This window comes from Zootermopsis nevadensis, unplaced genomic scaffold (genome assembly GCF_977971745.1).
Source record: "Zootermopsis nevadensis isolate Lab colony 2312 unplaced genomic scaffold, Znev_1.0 Znev_ptg000007l, whole genome shotgun sequence".
NCBI classification, from domain to species: Eukaryota; Metazoa; Arthropoda; class Insecta; order Blattodea; family Termopsidae; genus Zootermopsis; species Zootermopsis nevadensis.
In genome coordinates this window covers 12549569-12570526 of record NW_028259139.1, presented here as the reverse complement: position 1 = coordinate 12570526, position 20958 = coordinate 12549569, and the positions used below count along the sequence as shown (strand labels likewise).

At 38.7% G+C, this 20958-nt stretch overlaps 1 protein-coding gene and 1 long non-coding RNA gene across 6 annotated transcripts in view; one reads left to right on the top strand and one right to left on the bottom strand.

The window, feature by feature from the left end:
• The window catches only part of LOC110828938 (uncharacterized), a 240966-nt gene that overhangs the window by 167358 nt on the left and 52650 nt on the right, over positions 1 to 20958 (top strand). The window lies entirely within an intron of this gene.
• LOC110828937 (uncharacterized) overlaps positions 1 to 20958 on the bottom strand; it is a 64202-nt gene that overhangs the window by 16147 nt on the left and 27097 nt on the right. Inside the window, exon 1 of one of the 3 annotated variants that reach the window (XM_022062150.2) lies at positions 4393 to 4510. The exons of 1 other annotated variant lie outside the window; for it this stretch is intronic. In XM_022062150.2, coding sequence (XP_021917842.1) covers positions 4393 to 4398 — 6 coding nt within the window. In that variant the 5' untranslated portion in view covers positions 4399 to 4510. Of the gene's footprint in view, positions 1 to 4392; positions 4511 to 8537; positions 9932 to 20958 lie in introns of those variants that run through there. One more of the 3 variants, XR_015533934.1, reaches the window with a different exon arrangement.

The window sequence follows — 20958 nt, the reverse complement described above, 5'->3', positions numbered from 1 at the left end:
GAACTCTGGAAGTTCAACATCTCGTATAAAAAGCCGGTCACTGTACTCTGTCTTCAGACACACGAATCCATTGCCCACCCTACTTCCAATCAAGCACGTGTCTCCCAGATGGCCTCCTCAGGTTCCTACAATGAAATTTTGTGTACGTTTCTAATATCCCCATGTGTACTACAAGCCCTACCCATCTCATGTCTCTTTATTGAAGACGAATCGAATTAGTGGCGAGCCCTGATGCGTTTCGAACATGTTTTTTCACAATCGATGTTTCAAATAGTCGTCATCTATGAGGGATCGCTTGTCAAGCTGCTCTCCTGTGTGTTGAATACAGAGACATAATTAATCTACTGCAGAAACGCCTTGCCCCATTCATGAACACTGCGCACAGATGACATCGCATATGACATAAATGATGATAATGAGTCAATTACCAATGACAATTAGTGTGACAGCGTTTATCAGGTTGTCAGTTTAACGATTATTCCTAATTAAATAGGCCCGTATCTTCTGTTTCTGTGTGTGTGTGTTGACCTTTATAATAAACAGACTGAAAATCTGTTTCTTAAGACCACAGATCGGTTTTAAGCCTGTACCATTTAAAACCTGAATAGTTTTCTTATTTCCATCTTTCTAACGCATTTTTTTTTCGCAAAATTGCGCTACTGGTCCCTACTTTAACTTCATGAATTAAGTCCATATGCTTGCAACCTCATTGTTTCATTTTAATATTATATTCTCTTCTACGCGTACCTTTTGAAGTTGTAACATGTAATATGCAATTTTCATTTCTCCTTTGCGCTCTGCATGTCCTACCTATCATATCCATTTTTATTTGGCGACGACATGCAGAACTGAACATCGAATTATTGGTTTCATAGATCCGAATTTTCGTTTAACAATAATCCACATAGAACCCCAGTTGTCATTTCTCATACACGAGTTGAAATCTTTATTCGAGCGATAAACTATGCGAGCTGGAGAAATCAGGATGCCAGAACGTGTTATAGCTGCAGTGTCTCATAAAAACCCACCATATTTATATACGTCACTGATATTTATGTCCCTAGAACAACAGTCGTTAAATCAAATTAACTGAATCATTACTCAGACTTAGAAACATATTTCAGGATCTACTTTCCTGCAACAAAAGAAATTGGCCGGTTAGTAATCCAGCGCATTTTCGTCTGGAGATTAGCATGTGTGGTAATTGATATACACTGCATGTCTCTTAGGATCAGGGTTTTCCTGTCCACGTCTTGCGATGGCAGATTCCGTGCGTAGTAACCGGTTCTTGTTACATTTCCTGATCATCTAAGAAATATCTGTTACACTCATAAGTGATTTTAATACGAGGCTAAAATATGTAGCAGTCTGCTGAATAAATATGAAGAAACATAACGCTTAAGTTTCTTAAAATTCTGGGACTTTATTGTCTAGCTGAGCGACTATCAGCTTCTAAAGAACGTATCTACTCCATGTAATTTTTTAACGTAAGTTAGAAAGCGCAGTTCATACCATTGTATTAACAAGTCGTTTGTGTCGTTGTATATTCAGAATAATATTTATCTGATGTCTGTTGCCATGAAATCGCGGTCCATGACGTCAGATTAACCGTTCAGCTTATGAATGCGTTGTTTAACATTTTTTTCTCGTGGCATCTAACATGTTCCACACTTCATTATAGAGTCTGGAATACAGAATAATTTAGTACAAACAAATGAACTGGTGAATTAGTTAAGTTATGAGTCCTTCGCTTAGAAGTTACGTAATAAAGCACGTAACTTGATGCACTGGCCTATAAGTTAGCCTTAATTTGATAATTTGTTTTAAAATCCTAACGACCTTATTTGTGTTCACCGTGAAATACGTGGAGTTTATGTTTGTAATAAATTAACAAGTTCAGGTTTACTGTGTATTATTACGAAAAAATGTGGTAGTAAATTATCTTCTGGTGTGAATATAGTTACTTTCCCCTGCCAAAACATTATTTTTCCTTTTTTTGTCGCTCATACGTGAAGTTTTGAGCCTTTCCTTTAAAGAGGTTTCAGTAAAGTAAAGTAAAGTAAAGTAAAGTTTGTCCCACTATACGCCATGTAGGCGCTTAGGGGGAGTGGAGGTATAGCTCCTCTCTTCCTTGACCTCGGCACTAGATGGGGTGAATGGTCAGCACCACGCCCCGGCCGGCTTTACCCCCGGGAAAGGACCCCCGGTACCCATTGTAGAGGAGGCTGGGTGGGCCCCAGAGCCGGTCTGGACGCAGAGGCTAGAGGAAAAATCCTCTACCCCCGTCGGGGATCGAACCCCGGTCGTCCAGTCCGTAGCTAGTCACTATACTGACTGACTCCTTGGACGAGTGACGAGTTCGTCGCAAGGCCTCTACCTGTACACGGGACAGCACGACACAGAAACACGCCGGCAAACATCTATGCCTTGAGTGGAATTCGAACTCACGGTCACGGTGTCCAAGCGCACGAGGCCTACGCCTCAGACCACGCGGCCGCTGTGACCGTCCATTCCCTTGCACATACTCACTCATAAATTTGTCATTGTTTTGTGTGTACAAACGATACAAAACAAAATATAAAAGGTTAAATTAACATTTGGGTTTACATATCTCATGTGTAAAACATAAAACTTTACTCTGTTACTATAGCATATGATTTTTTTCAAAAGCTGATAGTTGCTGAGGTGATAAAATTGTTTTTATTTTTTTTACGAAGCCCGATGATTCATCACCGCACCAAAAAAGTCCGGCTTTTGAACCCTATCCTAAACTACATTAATTCATACCTTCACGCACCATATATGCGAGATCTCTTTTAATATTATTCTCTCACCCACTCCTAGGTCTTTAAGAATGTGTCAACCAATCATTTATCAGTTTTCTTCTTAGCTGACGCTTCGTCCGTTTTTATTTTCCAATGCGTTAGACCATAATTGTAGACATTCCTGTCTAGAGTAGTTCATCTGACTGAACCTTTAATTGTGAATAAACATGCACCGATGATAAAATATCATCAGTAGCCGCCTTCAACTTAATCCCAATGTCCTGTTAGGGTCTCTCCGGAGATCCATATCCAATTTGGCTAGTAAGGGGGAATTTAGAATGAAATTCTTCACCGGGGATTTCAAAGAGCATGGGTTTTCCATTCTGTAATCCGGCATCCTGTTACGTTATTAAGAAATCTCTTAAAAAAACAGCATCCCTTTTATTCAACGGATTCGCTGTGTTAAAGCTGTGTCATGAATGGTCTGAAAATGATTTTTCTAGTTAGCTGAATAATTGTACATGAATTCTATGATTTGTTATATATTTAATGCCGTTATTATTTACAAATTGGTTTTGTAGTTCAAACGATGATGCTTGTTATTTGTCTTCTTCTACCGTGGTTCTACCTTCTAATCGTTTTGAGTCCAAACTTTGTTGCTATGACAACGTGGATCTTGCCAAATAAAGTCTTGTGAACTACGAGAGTTTCTTGTACGTCGCTGAACCAAATTTGGTTTGAATTCTTGGTTTACTTAAACTGCTTTCAAGTCTGAAGCTACGAAATTTCGGGCAAAGAACACATTACGTTTCAGATAGGATGTACAACAATTTCTTAGGTCAACTTTCCTGCCGAAGTGGACCAGTTTCAGATCCAAGAACATGAGATGGCCTTGTACTGTCTGATGACGCAATCTAGTGTTACATAATCAGTTTCGTATTAAAATTAAACACTGGAAACTACTGGCCTACTTAATTTGTAACTCAAAATTTCCTATAGGTCTATGCAAAATTTAACATGCTGTAAATGCGTAATTTTAAGGAATTGCCAGGTATATCGTGGATAAGCGCCTACAGAATAACCTGGCGTCACAACCTACAAGGCCACAATCGATGTGTTCCCTGCTTTGAGAACTTCAAGTCTTGAACAAGAAAATAAAGTAGCGATGCGATGTAACGATTCATGGCCTCTCCTGCGTATTACGTAGTAAGTCCCATCTCGGGCTGAAGAATATAGTGCTGTTTTCAGTGCTTGATTCAAACTCCAAATTTTGAAGTATATTATCGCAGTCTTGTAGCGTCCTCAGTTGATTAAATGACAAAACGGAGTAATTACCTACGCTCCTGGCAAAATAGTGTTTGAAGATTACTGTGTGACGAGGGAGCATTAATTAATTCGTGGTCAATACCTGTCTCAGGTATGTGTGGTGGTACAATTGTATATTTTTTACCAGACGGAAGCTTTACGTTTTTACATGTACACCAATTTTAAAGCCGAAGTATTGCACGTGTTAGTCCTACATACACTTATAACTGCGCCAGTCTTAAATCAGGCCCCACGAATTTTGCTTGACACCCGTTGCCTAAAATACACTACAGTCATGAAGAAATATGTATAAACGACTTACTTGCATCCTGTGTTTGATCTCGAACGCTTCGTGTCACGAGTCAGCAAGAATGATTTCTTTTTCGCGTTTGTAGTTAATTTAAAAACTTCCAGTTACTGGAACGTACAAAGTATGAACTGTCAATTTTAACTTTCTGTCAGTTACGCAACTCGAACAACGTAACGCAGCAACACAAGTTGACACTTTTTGTCTCCCGATCCTGTTGAGAGGCAGATGGTGTTTAGTGCACTGAAGTGTCTCGTTATTCGCGGGGTGGCCACTTACCTGTTCTTCTCATTAGCGGGGTGGGGCGGGGGGGACTCTAACTTGTTCACTTGTCGTCTTTTTCACTGAACTGGAAGGAAGAGCCAGGAAAAAACTAGTTCTTGCGAGATAAAAAAATAACATCTGGACCACGCGTCATTCACTTTCACTCGTCTGTCTCATGTTAAGGCCTATTCTTCAGGTGTGTATAAAGTCTCAGAACTAATTGTAACTTTACGAGGTCTACGAAGATCTTTACCTAATTAGTAAAAGAATTCTGGGTTAACTGCTGGCTATTACTGTGTTATTTCTTGTACGGACAAGAAGTATGGATCGGTGTTCGGGGTGTTAGCGTCAGACGGGAGGGCTTCAGGCTGTGTCGAAAGGCAGCTATAGGACGTGTGCTCCATTTTATTTTAACAGGACTCTCCACAACATCTTGCTGTTCAGAAACACAAGTGGATAGCGAAAACTTTCGCTGTCCATCGTAAGTCAAACCAAGTTGATTACAGAAGTCTTTTTATTAACCTAAAGTATTTTATACACATATCTTCTTTCTCTGTCGCTGGCATACGCTCTTAAGACGTGTATCTTTCTTTTGCTCTGTTTCTGAGACTAAAACATCGTGATCTAGATACAGTCCTGTCCATCTTAGAACTAGGAGGAAGTGAACTGACAACCCGGTCCGGCCGTCCACTCCCCGGACAGCGAAAGGTGACAGAGCGCGGTTCTTCTCTTGAGAAGTAAAATGGAAAGGAATTGGTCGTGTGCAGCTAGTGGCTAGTACAATAGTCGATCGGATTCTTTGTAATGGATACCGACTTCATACCCCACTGCTTCATTTTTTAATATCCCACTTTCTTTGTTATTGTAACTGTCAAGTAAGTTAATACAGACAGCAATGGTTCTACGATTGTTTACAAAAAAAGTCTGAATTTGTTTTTGAACAATCTTGATACGAACTTAAAACAAACTGGCTCCTAGTAACAGATCCCGAATATTCAACATCGTAAACACCAAATTATGTCGTTTGATAAGATTCAAGCTAATTCCATCCACCTCCCATCCACAAAACCTGATAACCTAATATGTTTTATTGTTATCATCTCATTGGCCTTAAATATTATTTACCAAGATTATTTTTTAAGTTTTATCTTTCTAGCTACGTACCTAGCCCATCGTCCCCCCCACATTACACTGTCCTGAAAAGTATTGCATGACTTGTGTAATTCCTCGTTCTGTAAAGCTCTTAATAGCTCACTCATTTCATTGGGAGGATATTTTTTGACTACGGAAGGAACTGAAGTTAGTTCGAAGCATGTCGGAAATGTTTTCGATTCCTTGGGTCCCGTTGAAGTTGTGTTAAGAATCGAGTGTAAGCACTCTGCCTTCTGCCTTGAATAAGGAATTAGTCATGCCACTGGCCTTGTGACTGTAAGGTGACTGCCTTTAGCTGTGACCTACTTTACGTAACGCCACAGCAGGGAACTTCCCTTCGAGATAACACGGACAACACTTCCCGAAACGCCACCACTTTCTTTCCGAGCGAAGGGAAAGAAACAAAACTATTATTTACTTCACGGAATAGAAAGGCTGACCAACTCCATGCAGTAGCCCTTCTTGAGAAGCTCAGTCAAGAAAATTCCCGTCCTTTATGGAATTTATCAACCTAAACCTGCGTTACCTTTCTTGCAAGAGCCCGCAACTAGACCCTTTCTTGAGTCATGTGAATCCAGTTCACACAATAACATTCTCTACAATTTCTCTTTGATTAATTTCAATATTATCCTTCCATCTACGTCTAGGTCTCCCAAATGATCTCTTCCCTTCAGGTTTTATGAACAAAATTTTGTTATTTTTATAAAGTTTTAAAATTACATCCCCCGCTCTCCACCAAAATGATTTAATCACTTCATTAATATTTGGCGAAGGTTATAAATTATAAAACTCATTAGGCAATTTTATAAAGAGAATAAATTCACTAATAAAACGCTTCAAAATGTATTAGGGTCACATTAAAGCGAATGGAACAGGTTTCTTATTTGAATCCTGTAACGTAAATTAGTGTCCAGCTAACCCTTGGCCCGCGTAAACGGCACAGGCTACCAACCTTGATCCACTGACTGTTCCACTCAGCACTACGTGTTCATTAACACAGCGCCAGTTGTCAAGTAGTGACCGAGCTGAAACCCTGTTTGACTCACTGTCTGTCACAAAAAACACATCGTGTTTCTTTGAAAAGAAACGTCTAGGGGGAATAATGCTGTCATCGCAGTGAATGAGGCTAAGAATCAACGAAGTTGAACAAATAATAAATTAAAAACAAGGAAATCTGGACTCGTAACTCTAAAAATGCCGAGGAAACTCTAAGGTTGCATTTTTCAGTAATTAAATTATATTGAATAGTTTACCGAAGAAGATAATTCCGGCATAATCTGACTACACTTCAGGTTCTCATGTCGGCGGGTATGAAGATAGGTGTTTTATAGAATTTTACGCCTTATAGTCTGGTAAACGTCTTCCGACGTTTCAGATCTACTTTCTACCTTCGTTGCCCTGATAATTAAATCTTGACTTCACTAAATGTTATTAAGGCAATCAAATCAGAAATGGTGAGATGGGAAAAGTATGCAGCACGCACAACAGATATGATAAATCCATTCTGATCGTGAAATATTAAGAGATTTGACGCATTAGGAGACCTAGGTTTAGATGAGAGGATAGTATAAAGATGGGTAAAATACTCTATCCGACGCTTAGCTGTGATCAACTCTTAGTGTGCATTCAGTTTGCGTAAGGTTTATGAATTTTCAGATTTTGAGCACGTGACGCGCGATAACAAGGCCTCAGATGTAACTCCCCACACTCCGACTTATCCCATTGAAGCCGAAGCTGATCTGAATAGTATTTTAAGAATTCAGTACGTACCGCAAAGAAAACTCGACACTTTGCCAATACAAATACCATGTGGTTGAAGCTGTTTATTCTGATAAAAGTACGAATCCAACCGGAATAATCTGTGGCAAAAACGCGACGTTCCTGAATTTAAAAGCTCAGTTATCATTGTGCCTTGTACGCTAAGTCATTGTCTTTCGACTAGCCAAAAAATTCTCGGCCTCTTGTGGACCTCGAAGATTTAGTACCGTATTTACAGGGGCGGAGAGAATCGGGTAAATAGTTTTGAGGCTGTATTTCACTTCACGCAAATAAAGCTATTGAGGAAGATTTTAGGGTTTTCCTTGCTTTTCGAGTGCATGTAAAAATTGTTTGACACTGGCATTTTTATTCTGTAGGTTCCGTGCTAAAGTTTAAGGCCCCTACGCAATGAAAAAATAAACCTTCCGTCTGCCTCAAGCCTTTCCTGCTAGTACCTTCAATAATAATAGTAATATTAACGTAGGCGATGGAATAACGGAGCGATGAATGTTGCCTGGGATAAGGACAAGCTATCAGCTGTCAGGGCGCGGTTTCTGCTGTCGAAACTGCTTGCCTACGCCTTTAAACGCGGTAGTCGGAAGTGGTCGGGCTTGCCAGTGAGAGAGAGAGGCTTTTAAAAAGTGAGTCTGATTTTGCCTATACGCAGCAAGCCTTCGCTAATTGGTCTGTGGACGAATCATATCCCCAGGACATAACAGTAATAATGATACGACATACTCTCTCTCTCTTACACCAGTGCGCAAGCTCAGTCTGTCCACTCCAGCCTGACTCATTACGTAACAGTGAGACGTGCTAATAATTGTATAAACATTAGACCTCGTATCAGATTTTATTTCGATTGAAGTTGACGAAAAGGATACTGAGGGGCTTTTGAGAGTACGGTATTAAACCTTAGAGTGCAGAACACTGAAGGAATTTTTGTTTTCTGGATGCCTTGTAGCGACCAGCAACAAATCCATCGTATATGTAATGCGTACTGTCTAAACATGATCCTGCAGGAGTTAACTTTAATTCTGATGCTCGTTTTCAGGGTGGAGAAGCTTTAGACCTCACGGTTTATGTCAGTCGGGTTTATACGAAAAGCAGAGATTCTGTTATGACAAAATCATCAACTGATGAAGTTGATAAGCACATGTTTTAATAGTGTTACTGACATCGATACAATGGCAGTTATTACAGTGCGTTTATTATTGTACCTAGAGGCACAGAGTAAATTTCCCTATATTTTTCTTGCGAGGTGAAATCTGTCACTTCATGATTCAACCATTGCTAAATACAATGTCGTGTAGCCAGTTTCTTGCAGGTATATATGGACGTTTTTATCCTGGTGTCAGGTTTGCCTACCTGAAGTAGATTTGAGATTTCTACTCTGAAGATGGATACCATACGTTCTTCGAAAAAGTTATTAACGACTTACGCGTCTAGACGCCATTGCAACTTACTCTACCAGAGTCCGAATTTGTGAAAGGTTTGGTTACTCTTGTATTTCTGTAGGATTCAGCTAGTTACATGTTTTACCGGGTTTCTTAGTCAGTTTGGGAAATGCAGTTATATTAATGCATAAATCATTGTCTGAATATCATGATTAAGAAAATGCCTTCCTAGTCTGAAAATCTTGTCGATTGGGATAAAATGAATTTCTCTGCTTATGACTGCGTACTTGTGTTATAAATTATAAAAACATTTTAAATAATAAGATTTTAAGGGATTTTCAAACTTATGGGATAAAATTTAATGCGCCATATGTGTATGTGTCATGCTTAAATGATTATAACCGTCGCTTTTAAGGGATTTTCGGTCTTATGGGTAGCGTTAGTACCCGTGGAACTTTGATTGAACAGAACACATTGCTATGCAACATCACTATTCTGTTTCTTAGCCTGAGACTTTAGCGCCCTAACAGCCTTAGATAACCTCTGACTTTTTTGTATCAGGTTTGTCTCTCAGTAAATATAATTCATAACCATTTTCTTAAAACTAATTGTCACGTTACATGTAAACATTACAGTTGTTACATGCTGAAAACTAATAAGTTGTATATCAGTTTATATCTGATTGTTTTCAATTTTGCTTGACAGCATTGATACTTGTTTGGCTGGAACGTTATAAACCAATTTTAATGTTGTAACAGTAATGAAATTTGTTTTCGAAAAGACGTGTGTTTTTTGCTTTGTTTATTAATAAAAATACTTTAATTCGTGAACGTTGAGATGTCCGTCCGTCCGTCCGTCAAGTACAGGAGATGGGAGGAGGCTCTCTAGTTTCACGGTTCGCCGAGCGCGGCACTGCCCGTCTGCTCTCGTTGCTTGTTCTGCACGGCAGGGGGTATAAGAAACAGGCGCCAGCGCGAAGTTTTATGCTGCAATTAAATGAAGAGTCGTGAAGTGGCTATGAAATCGTGAAAAATTGGCGGACAAAGAAGTGTACGATTAAGCTCAGGATTTCTTGTGAAATCTTGAGTGTAATTTTTATGCAGATGAGAGCAGAGAAATTCAATTGAAAATTTTCTCTTCTTACGTTTCTATTGTAATGTGTTACTACGGTGATGGAGTGATTGACCTTAATATAGTTGTAATAATGTTTTTGATCAGTAAACAGTAAAAACTTGTACAAATGGGTATTTTTCGTCACACGTACGTAGAGTTGGTCAGATGGAATGTATTAAAAAATACACATCTTTAGAATTGTACTCAGAAAACCAGTTTTAACATTTTCAGTGTATCGTATGAAATTACAGAACTTCCACGTATTTTAATGCTGTGATAGTTGAATATCTCAATAAGAAATTCATTGTTAAATCATGATTCGGATTTCTAGACAAATTATACATTTCAAAATCTTTTGACTAAGACAGAAAGATAAATCTCGGTCAACTTCGAAAATATTCTTGGTGGAATTTGAGGTTTTCACGGCGGTGAATTTGAAGATGGTTGTCTTCTGGGTTGTAATGCCATGTATTCTGATAGTAGTTTACGAACGTTTCAGAGGTCCTTGCTGCCTTTATCACCAGGGCGGTCTCCCCGATAATGGAGGCAGTAAGGACCTCTAAACGTTGGTAAACTTCTACCAGAATACATGGTGATACAACCAAAAAAACAGCCATCTTAGAAATATCCTTACTGTGATTATATACCTGCTCATAAAACTGTATTTTAAATACTTAACAAATTTTCAGGCAACCATATTTTTTAAGTAATGTCATGAAGAGATCCCGTGCCCATCGGTTGCCACTCAAAATTATATTCATGATTCTTTGTTAGTTGCCTATTGTAAACTACTTTAACCAACCCCAAGAGAGTAAGAGGTTCGGCAAAGAGAACAGTTGCGACAATGAACACATGCTCAGGGCAGTGTTTCATCTGTGGCGGCCTGAACTAGCGCTGTCCTGATTTCGTAATCTGAAGACAAAATGTCAGTGTTCCGGAAAGAGATTTGTTTCTTCGTAACCTGCAGGGCCACTTTATACAGGAAACCCCTGTCACGCCAGTCTTTGAGAACTGGCTCGGACATGGTCGGGGGCCAGAAGCGAAGCGAGATTGCAGAATTCTAACTACATGTACTCTCACACACCTTAAAAAAAATTTCGACCATTCACTGGCGTGTCAATGATGTATCGACCAATATTAAAAAATTAATATTATATAAGTTAGTGTCGAGAATTGTATTTTATAAAATTCATTCATAATCAAGTCTGCTGTTAACATAACTGTTAGTCTAAAACACTCTAACTCTATAGAGCAGATTCTTTATGCAAAAGCGAACATTCGTCAAGAAATTCTCGGCTGTGATGGATCTATATCCACAAGAACCTGCCACTGGACCGTGTCCTGAGCCAAATTAATTCTGTCCGCACCTCTGACTAGATTTATTTAAGACCAATTTTAATATTACCCTTCCATGTACGCTTTGATACCGTAATTTGTATATTTCTTTCTTTCGTGTCCGAACAACATTTTAGTCTATACTACAGTTATTGTCTTCATAATTCTACATGCCTCACCCATGCCACCATCCACATGCATTGTGACAGATAAACATTTTCTTATCAGTCATGCTACTTCCTGTAAGGTACAAACATTCTTCTATTTTTAATTCTGTTATGCCTAGAACTTAACCGTTCAGAACATGATATACTTTTGCAAATAAAATGTAGGCCTATAGGTGACATGTATATTTTAAGTTATGTACTGGTTTTTTTTTCTTACCTTCATATTTCTTATGACATTGGACGCCCGAGAAGTCGATGGGAAGACACGTTTTAATATTCTGAAGTATTTCTGTGTGAACAGAATAGGTCTTTTAGGTCTACATTGATACTGCTGATGATGATATTTCTGATGAAACAAATAATTTAACTGTCTATTTTGTTTTCTTGAGAGTCACGGCGTTTAGATAGGTATATACCGATGTTTTGGGGGAATATAACAAATTGAAAGTGAAGACACTACGATCTTATGAAATATTGGTTTCTACGTCCGAGTTCACAAGACAAGCTTACAAGACCAACATAAACATCTTCCCCGTCGTGAGAACTTCAAATTTCAAGCAATTTAATTTTTAGTTTAGGATTCAATTCTGTGAGGAAATTAACCCTGGCTAAGAACAAGGTCTTTAGGTAGTCTGTTAAAAAGACGTTCTTTATTTACGTGTGATAAAAACTCGTTCGCCGTACAGATTTTTTTAAATTTAGAAATTAGCTAATCTAAGATAGGAATACATTGTACTGTAGTGCCTCGTTATAACCACTGCGAACTATTTATTAATTATCTTGCAGACTGTCAGTTGTTTAGCTGGTTGGGCAGCCAGGCGGTGGAAGACTTTTGACGCTTGAGTACCCAACCGTTGGGTGTAAAATCACAGTGCTTACACTCAACTGTTTGTAAGTTGCCGTATCTTAATTAGGTTTCTGTGATTGTCCATTTTAAACGGACAGAGAAGAGCGAAGGACAAGTAAGTGTTCAGAATGGCCATGTCGAAGCTCAGGCGGTTAGTCGGCTACTTCTCATCTCGGAGGCCCGGGTTTGCGCCTAAATCACTCCATATGGGATTAGTGATGGACGAAGTGGCATTGGGACTGATTATTCTCCAAGTCCTGGGGTTTACCCTTGTCAGTATAATTCCACCACTACTACATATTCATGTGTCATTTGGGGGTTGGACAAAGGGATCGTTAGCTGCAGCAGTTCCACATAGTCTCAGCCCACCGAAGCAGATACAATAACAGCTGATAGTGCAGTGTAGTTCTAACATTGTCTAGCAAAATATTTTAATATATTTTGACGTTTTCCAATGCAGTTTCAAAATTAATGAGTTATGGAGACTTGTATGTCATATTCTAAGTGCTTCAAAGTGTTACCCGCGGCACTGTCATTAATCCACGCAAATGCAAGCATGAAATATTGATGATGAGTCTGACGGACGTCCTGGAGGTGTGAAAATAATATCTAAACTATAAAGTTTCATATTTCGGAAATCAACATACCAATTTCCTGTCAGCATAGGCAAAGATAAAGATAAATACCCGAAATAAAGATGTTGAAGTTGCAGTGGATAACAGCTGCAGTGCAAGGTGAATGAGTAACTAAGATAGCTTTAGGGAGATTTATATTTCTCAGGGCGATGAGCGTTAATTGTTACGCACTTTAGTCTGGTAGATATTGACCGACGTTTGATAGGAGCTTACTGCATCTATCATCTAATTGCACTGCTGATTGAGGCAGTAAGCGTCTTTGAAACGTCGTTCAGTACCTATGAGACTAAACGGAGCAACGTCCATAAGACGGCGAGCAATCATTTTGTAATATTGTTTTGCATATGTTTTGGTTTCACTGTGGTCGCCAAAGACAACATTTGCATCGTTTACTGTCAAAATGTATCGAAAGATTCAACCTTCATGCACAGACGAAAAATATGTGAAGGACGTTTAAAAAGTGGCAGATCTAATGAGGCGGAGGTTAGGCGCGGTCGACTGGAACAGTGTCCTACACGCTTCGCCCTTGGACAGCTGAGAACGTCCGAGAATCAAGATGCGGTTCTGCAGCTGGACTAGGGGTGTAACAAATGTTACCTATAAACCACTTCACTCAGCTGATTTAAGGGTGTAACAAATGCGGTAAACAAGGAACGTCACTCAACTGGTTTTGGGATGAAGATTTCTGTCTTCTGGGTTGTTGCGCTGTGTAGTCTGGTCGATGTTAACCAACGTTTCAGAGGTCATACTGCCTCCGTCATCAGGGCGATGGGTATGAGATGGCAGTATGACCTCTGAAACGTTGGTTAACATCGACCAGACTAAACAGCGCAACAACCCAGAAGACGGAAATCTTCATACTCACCGCTGTGAAAACCTCAAATCATACATGGTTTTGGGGTGTAACAAAATAAAACCCATAATTTATATTTTTTTTTGTACGAAATACTTAAAATAAGGCATATGTGGAGGTTATGTCTTTCCGTATGCATGTGTTATCTGCCAAACTGTTTGATGAATCTAGATTGAATTTTTATTGTGAAAAACCATAAACGTAGCTGATGTTTTTCTTGAATATTGGAAGATTTATAAGAATGAAGCAGTGAAGGGGTTAAATGCATAGTCTGAATATAAAGAATAATGCGAGTTCTTTATTTTATTGAATTAGCTTGTGTCTCATCCTGGGCCCATTGAACCAGAATCCACTCAAACAACATGGACCTACGGATGATGTCGTACTTTCAGCAAGCATTGTATTACTCGAGGTCATTCATATATAGAAACCGTCGAGTACAACTTCATGATAATGATTTTGAAGTCCCAAAATTTAACCCCCAGAAAATGTATAAGGTAGAGAAAAACATGTTGGGAACAATGTTACCAACAAATATTTGTTGTCGATGTTGGTCTTCTGGGTTGTAACGACGTGTAGACTTTTAAACAGAGATACTAACGTTTTAGAGGAACATACTGCCTCTATCTTCCGTTTCGTTTTCAGTCAGTACATAGGCCTGCATTACATGCTTCGTGGTCAGCGTTACATTTGACTGATTTTAGAAAAGTTTTCCATAGAACAATTTTGTGTTAATTTCTTGTATGCTTATTGAGTAGCCAATGACAAAGTCGCTGAGTATAATCGTTAGCAATAAAAACCGAAATATTTCAATTCGATTATTAATACATCAAGAAATATCATTCAATTTTATCTCATTGTTTTACAGAAATGCTTTCTGAATCTTCAGCGGAATTATGAATTCATTAGTTCTTTTAATGCTGACACTCAAAGCTTTTAAGTCTCAGTGGTAATTATATGTATCACCTGCTTTAACATTCGGTAAATCAGCATTTAGTTCACACAGTGCTTTTGGTTTCGTGTATTTCTAACTGGAAACAGCGATTATTTCCTTAAATATCGAAATACATTTATTTTTGTAATGGTGAAATGTTGTGTTTTCTTTGCAGTACGGACTGTATTCTTGTATGTTATTTAGACGAGCTTCGGGTTTCAGGGGTTGAAGACAGAACAATGTTATCCAGAACTGCTTTCTCTGGAGCGTTTCTTGCGTCTACCACGTAACAACTAGGGCAAGCTAACGGCCTTGTGAGGAACTGTGCTGGCAGCGAGCTGAGTAAAGGTTAGTTGTCTGTCTGTGTGACTGACAGTTGTCAGATGTTGCATTTACATTACTCCACGCGGCGGGTCCAGGTTCGAGGAAGCGTGCAGTGGTCACTGGACAAAGAACCCCGGGATTTTTATACATCTCAACCCTTTAAATCTAAATAACATTTTAGAATTCTGTTTCAGCTTCCTTCAGGCGTTAGAGGAGTTAATGTCTTCTGGAATCTCATAAAATTTTTGGAATAACACTTGATAATTGGATAACTCCATGGAGAAAAGTAATTCTCGGCTAGCTGATATAGCTGAACAAGACTTGTTCAATCTGCGATAAGATTTAAGCGTATTAATCTTGAATATTTTCCTCGTTTCTGAGCATAATTTAATAAACTCTTGTACCTTTAACGTGATTAATAAGTGGATTTGTTACTTTTATAAATGACTGATAATTTAATAATTACGAAATTAATGTGAACGCATGCGATATGTTGGAAGACAGTAGCCATAATTATTCCCTCTAAATCCTAGGGATTTCCGACAAGAGATGAAAATAAAATCCTATAGACTGTAGAAATATGAATTATATTAACTGCGTATAGAGAGTGGTTCTTGAAAAAGTGATTCCTCTGTAAAAAAAAACCCATTATGAATGCGACATGTAAGTCGACGGAAAGTGTATTATGTTACATTGGCATTACTGTCCTAGTTATGACTTCACCGCCTCTTTAATTATTCATGATAGCACCAAAAATGGCAGACTCAATCCGAAAATTGTAATGGCGGAGGCAGACAGCAATACCTGGGGCTAGTAAAGTCATTAAGAACTGGTTCAGTCTGACCGTGGATTTGTGCAGCGAATTATGAAAATAGAGACTGTTTTCCTTTCGCCAGAATTGTCTTCCTTCTAAGATTTTTCTTTACCTTGACTATTGTCCCTTCTTCTCCGTCTTCAAAGGCTCGACCAGAGCAATTGTTCGTTCAGAGCATGAACGGTTTATACGACACTTCATTTCCGTTATGCGGTTAGAAGTTTCTACGTAGCTAGAATCATCTTTTTAAAATAAATTCCAGTTTCATCCTGGTAACCTACATTTTACTTGTTATATAAATTTCTTGCACATATGTGAAGAATAAAATAAAACCTTTCACACTATCCAGTTTACAATATAAAATACTATCTTAACATGTCAGCTTTAAAACACAGGCAGACCACTGCATATAAATCTGTTAGACGCAAAGCAAACAAATGCAAACTTCTTTCACACGTGCCACTGAGTGTCTGTAACTAAAGGTATGACTTTTACGAGTACAGAGTAGCCGTTTCTATGTGTGTTAAATCCGCCAAAGTGGTCACTATATGTTCTTTACGATCCGAGCTGTAACTTTAGAATCAGGTGAAGTCGATATGCTGGGTGTCAATAAATTAAGAAAGTTGTACTCATCATTTAGTACTGTATCCTGCCACAGAGCGGCAGTAGTTTCCCAGTAGAGACAGCATTGCACTTGATACAGACATGGCGAGCTACGTACATTTACGTTCTTTTATTTTATATTGAACTGTGACCATGGCTTAAGGTTTGATAACTAGTATAGTAGCTAGTCTGTCACGAAAAGTACGCGACTTATGAATGCCCCTAGCTTACTGACATATTTACAGAAATGGATAAAGTATACTTTTCAGCTACTAGTCTTAGGGCGGAAAATAAGGATGAGATGGACAGGGAACGTAGCACGCATATAACAAACAAACGAACAGTTTTTGGAAGAATTTACTGATAAGAGAAAATAATAATTTAATGTGCAGAAAAGACTGAAACGAGAAAATTAACTGAACTGAATAAGATCGGAGGTTTTATCGTGAAAATGTAAATTTTGTTGTGACTTGTGATGACATGTAGTCCTGAAGATGGATACGTAAGTTTAGGAGAAACGGTTCAGCTTCAGCTTCAGATAGAGGTGGAGAAGCCAGAAGAGTACAGTCCGAACTGAAATGAAATCAGTACAGGGAGAAGTGGCTGGCTTTTGTGAGAACGATGATGAACTTTGGATTTTATAAAGTCAGTGTCCAAATCGACTTAGGCATGAACTCAGTTCGTCTGCTGTATCGGGATTTATGGGTTTCGTATGATTCTTTGTGCAAACCGCTATTATTTTCTTCAACAGCATTAACCAGTTGAGCGTTGTCATGGAGGCTATATTTTCTTTGCGGGAGGAAGTAAATCTTGAAATGTTATTTAGACGAGCGTCGGCTTCTGAGTGTTAAGAGAGATGAAATTCAACTGTATATATCAGACGTGTGATTGGTGTAACCTCGACACAAACCGCTATATGACCACTCCAAACCCTCCGAGCTCAGCCCATCAAGAACGCAATAAGAGCTTAAGTCCAAGAGCAGAAAAAGATCAGTGGGCTAAGAAGAACAGATAAAATAAGCACTGGAAGGTTCTGACGTCAGATTCCGCAACTGTCTTCTCAGAATTAACTGTCTTGACTTCAAGCGTCGATAGATAGTTTACAAACGTTGAATGTTTATCTGATGTGGTGAATAGTTCATTAAGTTTCTGTTCCCACCTCTTATCCCTGACCATATTACAGACATGAATATTGTAGTGATTAATTGGACGGTTTCCTTGAAACTCTCTGTGAATGTTACGCAGTTGAAGGCCACTCAATTTCGGCACTTTTAAATTTTTTCCACCGTCATTGGTGGTCATCCGAATCTCTTAAGTGTGAGGAGAACTGGCAACATTGGGCTTATTTTTATTTATGTATGGCTTATTTGACCTGCGTAGATGGGAGGATACTGTTAGAATCTTAGTTGGATTCATCTGTCTCACTATAGGAACTAGTAGTAAGATTTTGCGAACACGGTAATGAACGTTCGTGTTTCATAAAAGACGGGGAATTTCTTGAGTGTACTGTTAATTTGTTAAACAGGACTCCGTTCCATGTAGATGCTTGCTTATGGTCAGAAGCTCAGACTTTTGCGTCTAATGTGGGATAATAAATGAAGAATGAATTGGTAAGTATATGAAAGTAAGCGGCCATAGTTCAATTAAAGTTACTGTCGCCCCATTTTTCTCGAGGGAGTGATTAAGCGAAACACCCAGTAAAGATAACCGGTCTCTGGGCCGAGATTTAAAATGAGGGCTCCCAGAATTTAATGCTGGAATTCTAACCACTTGGCCACATGCTGAGAGATATTTTAAAAATATTAATTTTCTCAATGTTTCAAATAAAATACAAAATAAAAGATGGCGACTCAGATGGATAGTTTGGTGCGATGTTGGTAGCGTTGCAATGCGACATGTGTAATTTATATGCTGAAATGTTGCCAAGACTGGCTGTAGTGCGAGTGGTTATATCCACCAAATGTGGTAAAGTAGAATTTGTGAGTCGTTGAAGTTATATGTAGTGAAGAAATTACAAACTGCAAGATTTCATGTATGTACCACACACTGAAGACGTATTAGGGCGTAGAGGAATAGCTTCGCACATTCTTAGCCTGGGTACTGGATGGAAGTTACTAAGTTGGTCTGTGAACACCAAACTTGGCTTCACACAGCACAGTAAATAGCTTTTCTTTTTATCGATAAGTCGTTGAAGCAAAGTCGTTTTTAAGCTGTGGTTACTTAGCGTTTCCCTCCTTTTACTTAACTCTGAATGTTCATTATCATGTTCACAACAGCCCTGGTACCTAACAAGTCAGATGAATCCAGTCTATGACACGTTCAAACACTTCTTCTCTTAAAGGTCACTTAAATGTCTTTCTACGTAATCTTTACTAGTGTAAAAGCAGGCTATTTCCCGAAAGCGTTCAACACCAAGCGTAACATTTTCCCCGGACATAAGGTACCTGGTGATCGACAGAGCTTCTTGGTGTAGCCGTTAGAATCCCGGGCTTTTTAGGAAAGTCCCTTCGTCTCGGAGACCGGCTGAACCTAATCGAAGTTATCGCGATTTCCCGTAGTCTCACAAGACATAACGGCCAGATAATGTCCTGAAAGTGTCACAGTCATTTTAAATTTATCATTGTATCATTCGACTTTTCATATTATGAAAGAAACAGAATATTTTCAACAGATGTTAAAACCACGCGATTTGTAAACGAAACTAATTCAGAATAAACCTCTCCTGCTGTCTGAAGCCGGTACAGACGAAACTGCAATTGGCACATGGTCAAAGTTCAAGTAGACAGAGTTCGAGCCGACATGAACCCAGGATAAGAGTGACAACTCAATTATTTCTCGTCAACCTGCGACGAGTTGCCCTGTTTTGTCGAATCTGAATTAACACCACGCGGCAGAATCAGGTCTCCCACTGCCCATATAAGGCAGGAAGTCAGATGGAAAGTTCACAATTTCCATTCACAGAAATCGCTCTCTTCCCTGGTTGTATTATAACATTTGATAAACTAACATTCATAGTCAAATGTCAGTAGCTTGGATTACCCTTGTATGTGAGAGTTAGAGTTTTCGAGTGTTCGAATGACCCCAGACCTGCTACAGATTTAATGACCCTGCTGTCACAATATAAGTGGTCCCTATAAATCTAGGACCAGCCTCTAGATCTGCGTTACAGTGTTAGAAGTGATAACCAGTCTCCACTAAACACACTAGATATCAGGGATGCCCAGAATTGACTGGACAAAGCAAGATGCTTCCTGTTTCAAAGTACATGAATCCGTATTAATGCAGTTCTGTGAGTTCAGATACTAAGAATATAAATCAGAAAATAAGGAACACATTGTTTACAGAGTAATAACAGTTTTGACGCTTACATGTGAAACGTTGAGGATAAATATATACTCATGCAATGCAGATATCGGAAATTACATTTTTTGAGTGGGAAATTATGTATTTTGGTACCAAATTAAATTATAAATTAAGAAGCTATAGGTACAGAAGTAATTTAATGTTCACTTATCACATTAAAATGATTTATATTATTATAAAGAAAATTTAACTCACTTTAACTGAATCAATAAAAAGAACCCTTACCCAAAATTTGCTTCTCGAAGCACATAGATTGGTCTTCTGGCTTGTAGCGCCGTGTGGATTTGTAGGCTGATACCAACATTTTGGTGGAATATATTGCAGTTTAGTGTTTAAGATGGGGGAAATATATTCTTCTGAAACGTTGGTGTCTGCCTGCAAGTCTACAAAGCATTGCGACCGAGACACACCACAGATCTCATGCAGATTCAGACATACGAAGATCGTCCATAACGTGGATATTAAACGGAAACTGTCTTGAAGAAAATAGTGGAGGACAGGAGATGAAGACAAGACAGCAGATGAATCAGAAAGTAAAAGGAGGCTTATAGAAATAGAAGAAGAATCCCAGCCTTTCAGCTTTTATTCTGATACAAAACTTCAGTTTTCGTATAATTTGTGGTATTGTTTACTTCATTTTTTGTGATTGTCAAATTTTGAAGGATTTAATTGTGCCTTTTGAGAACAAACAAACATTGAAGTGTCACGAGTACAGAGTGTTGCGTATATACATGACGTCTGACCCGACATGACTCCACAAAGCTTACAAATAATTTTGCTTTATAATAACAGGCTATCTTCTTGTAATATGCAGACATTCCTACACGCGCGACAAGTGTTATGATGCGCTGTGATGTTCCTGCACTGAAACAGACCATCACTTGTTCTGTAATTATACGAAACGTCTTCTGGTTCCACTTGGCAGATTTAAGGTTGACAGTGACCGTCTCATAATACGCTCTGACCGTCATAACTTAAGAATTTGTAGCTGAATATAAATGTCTTGATTTTTAAAACGTACTAAC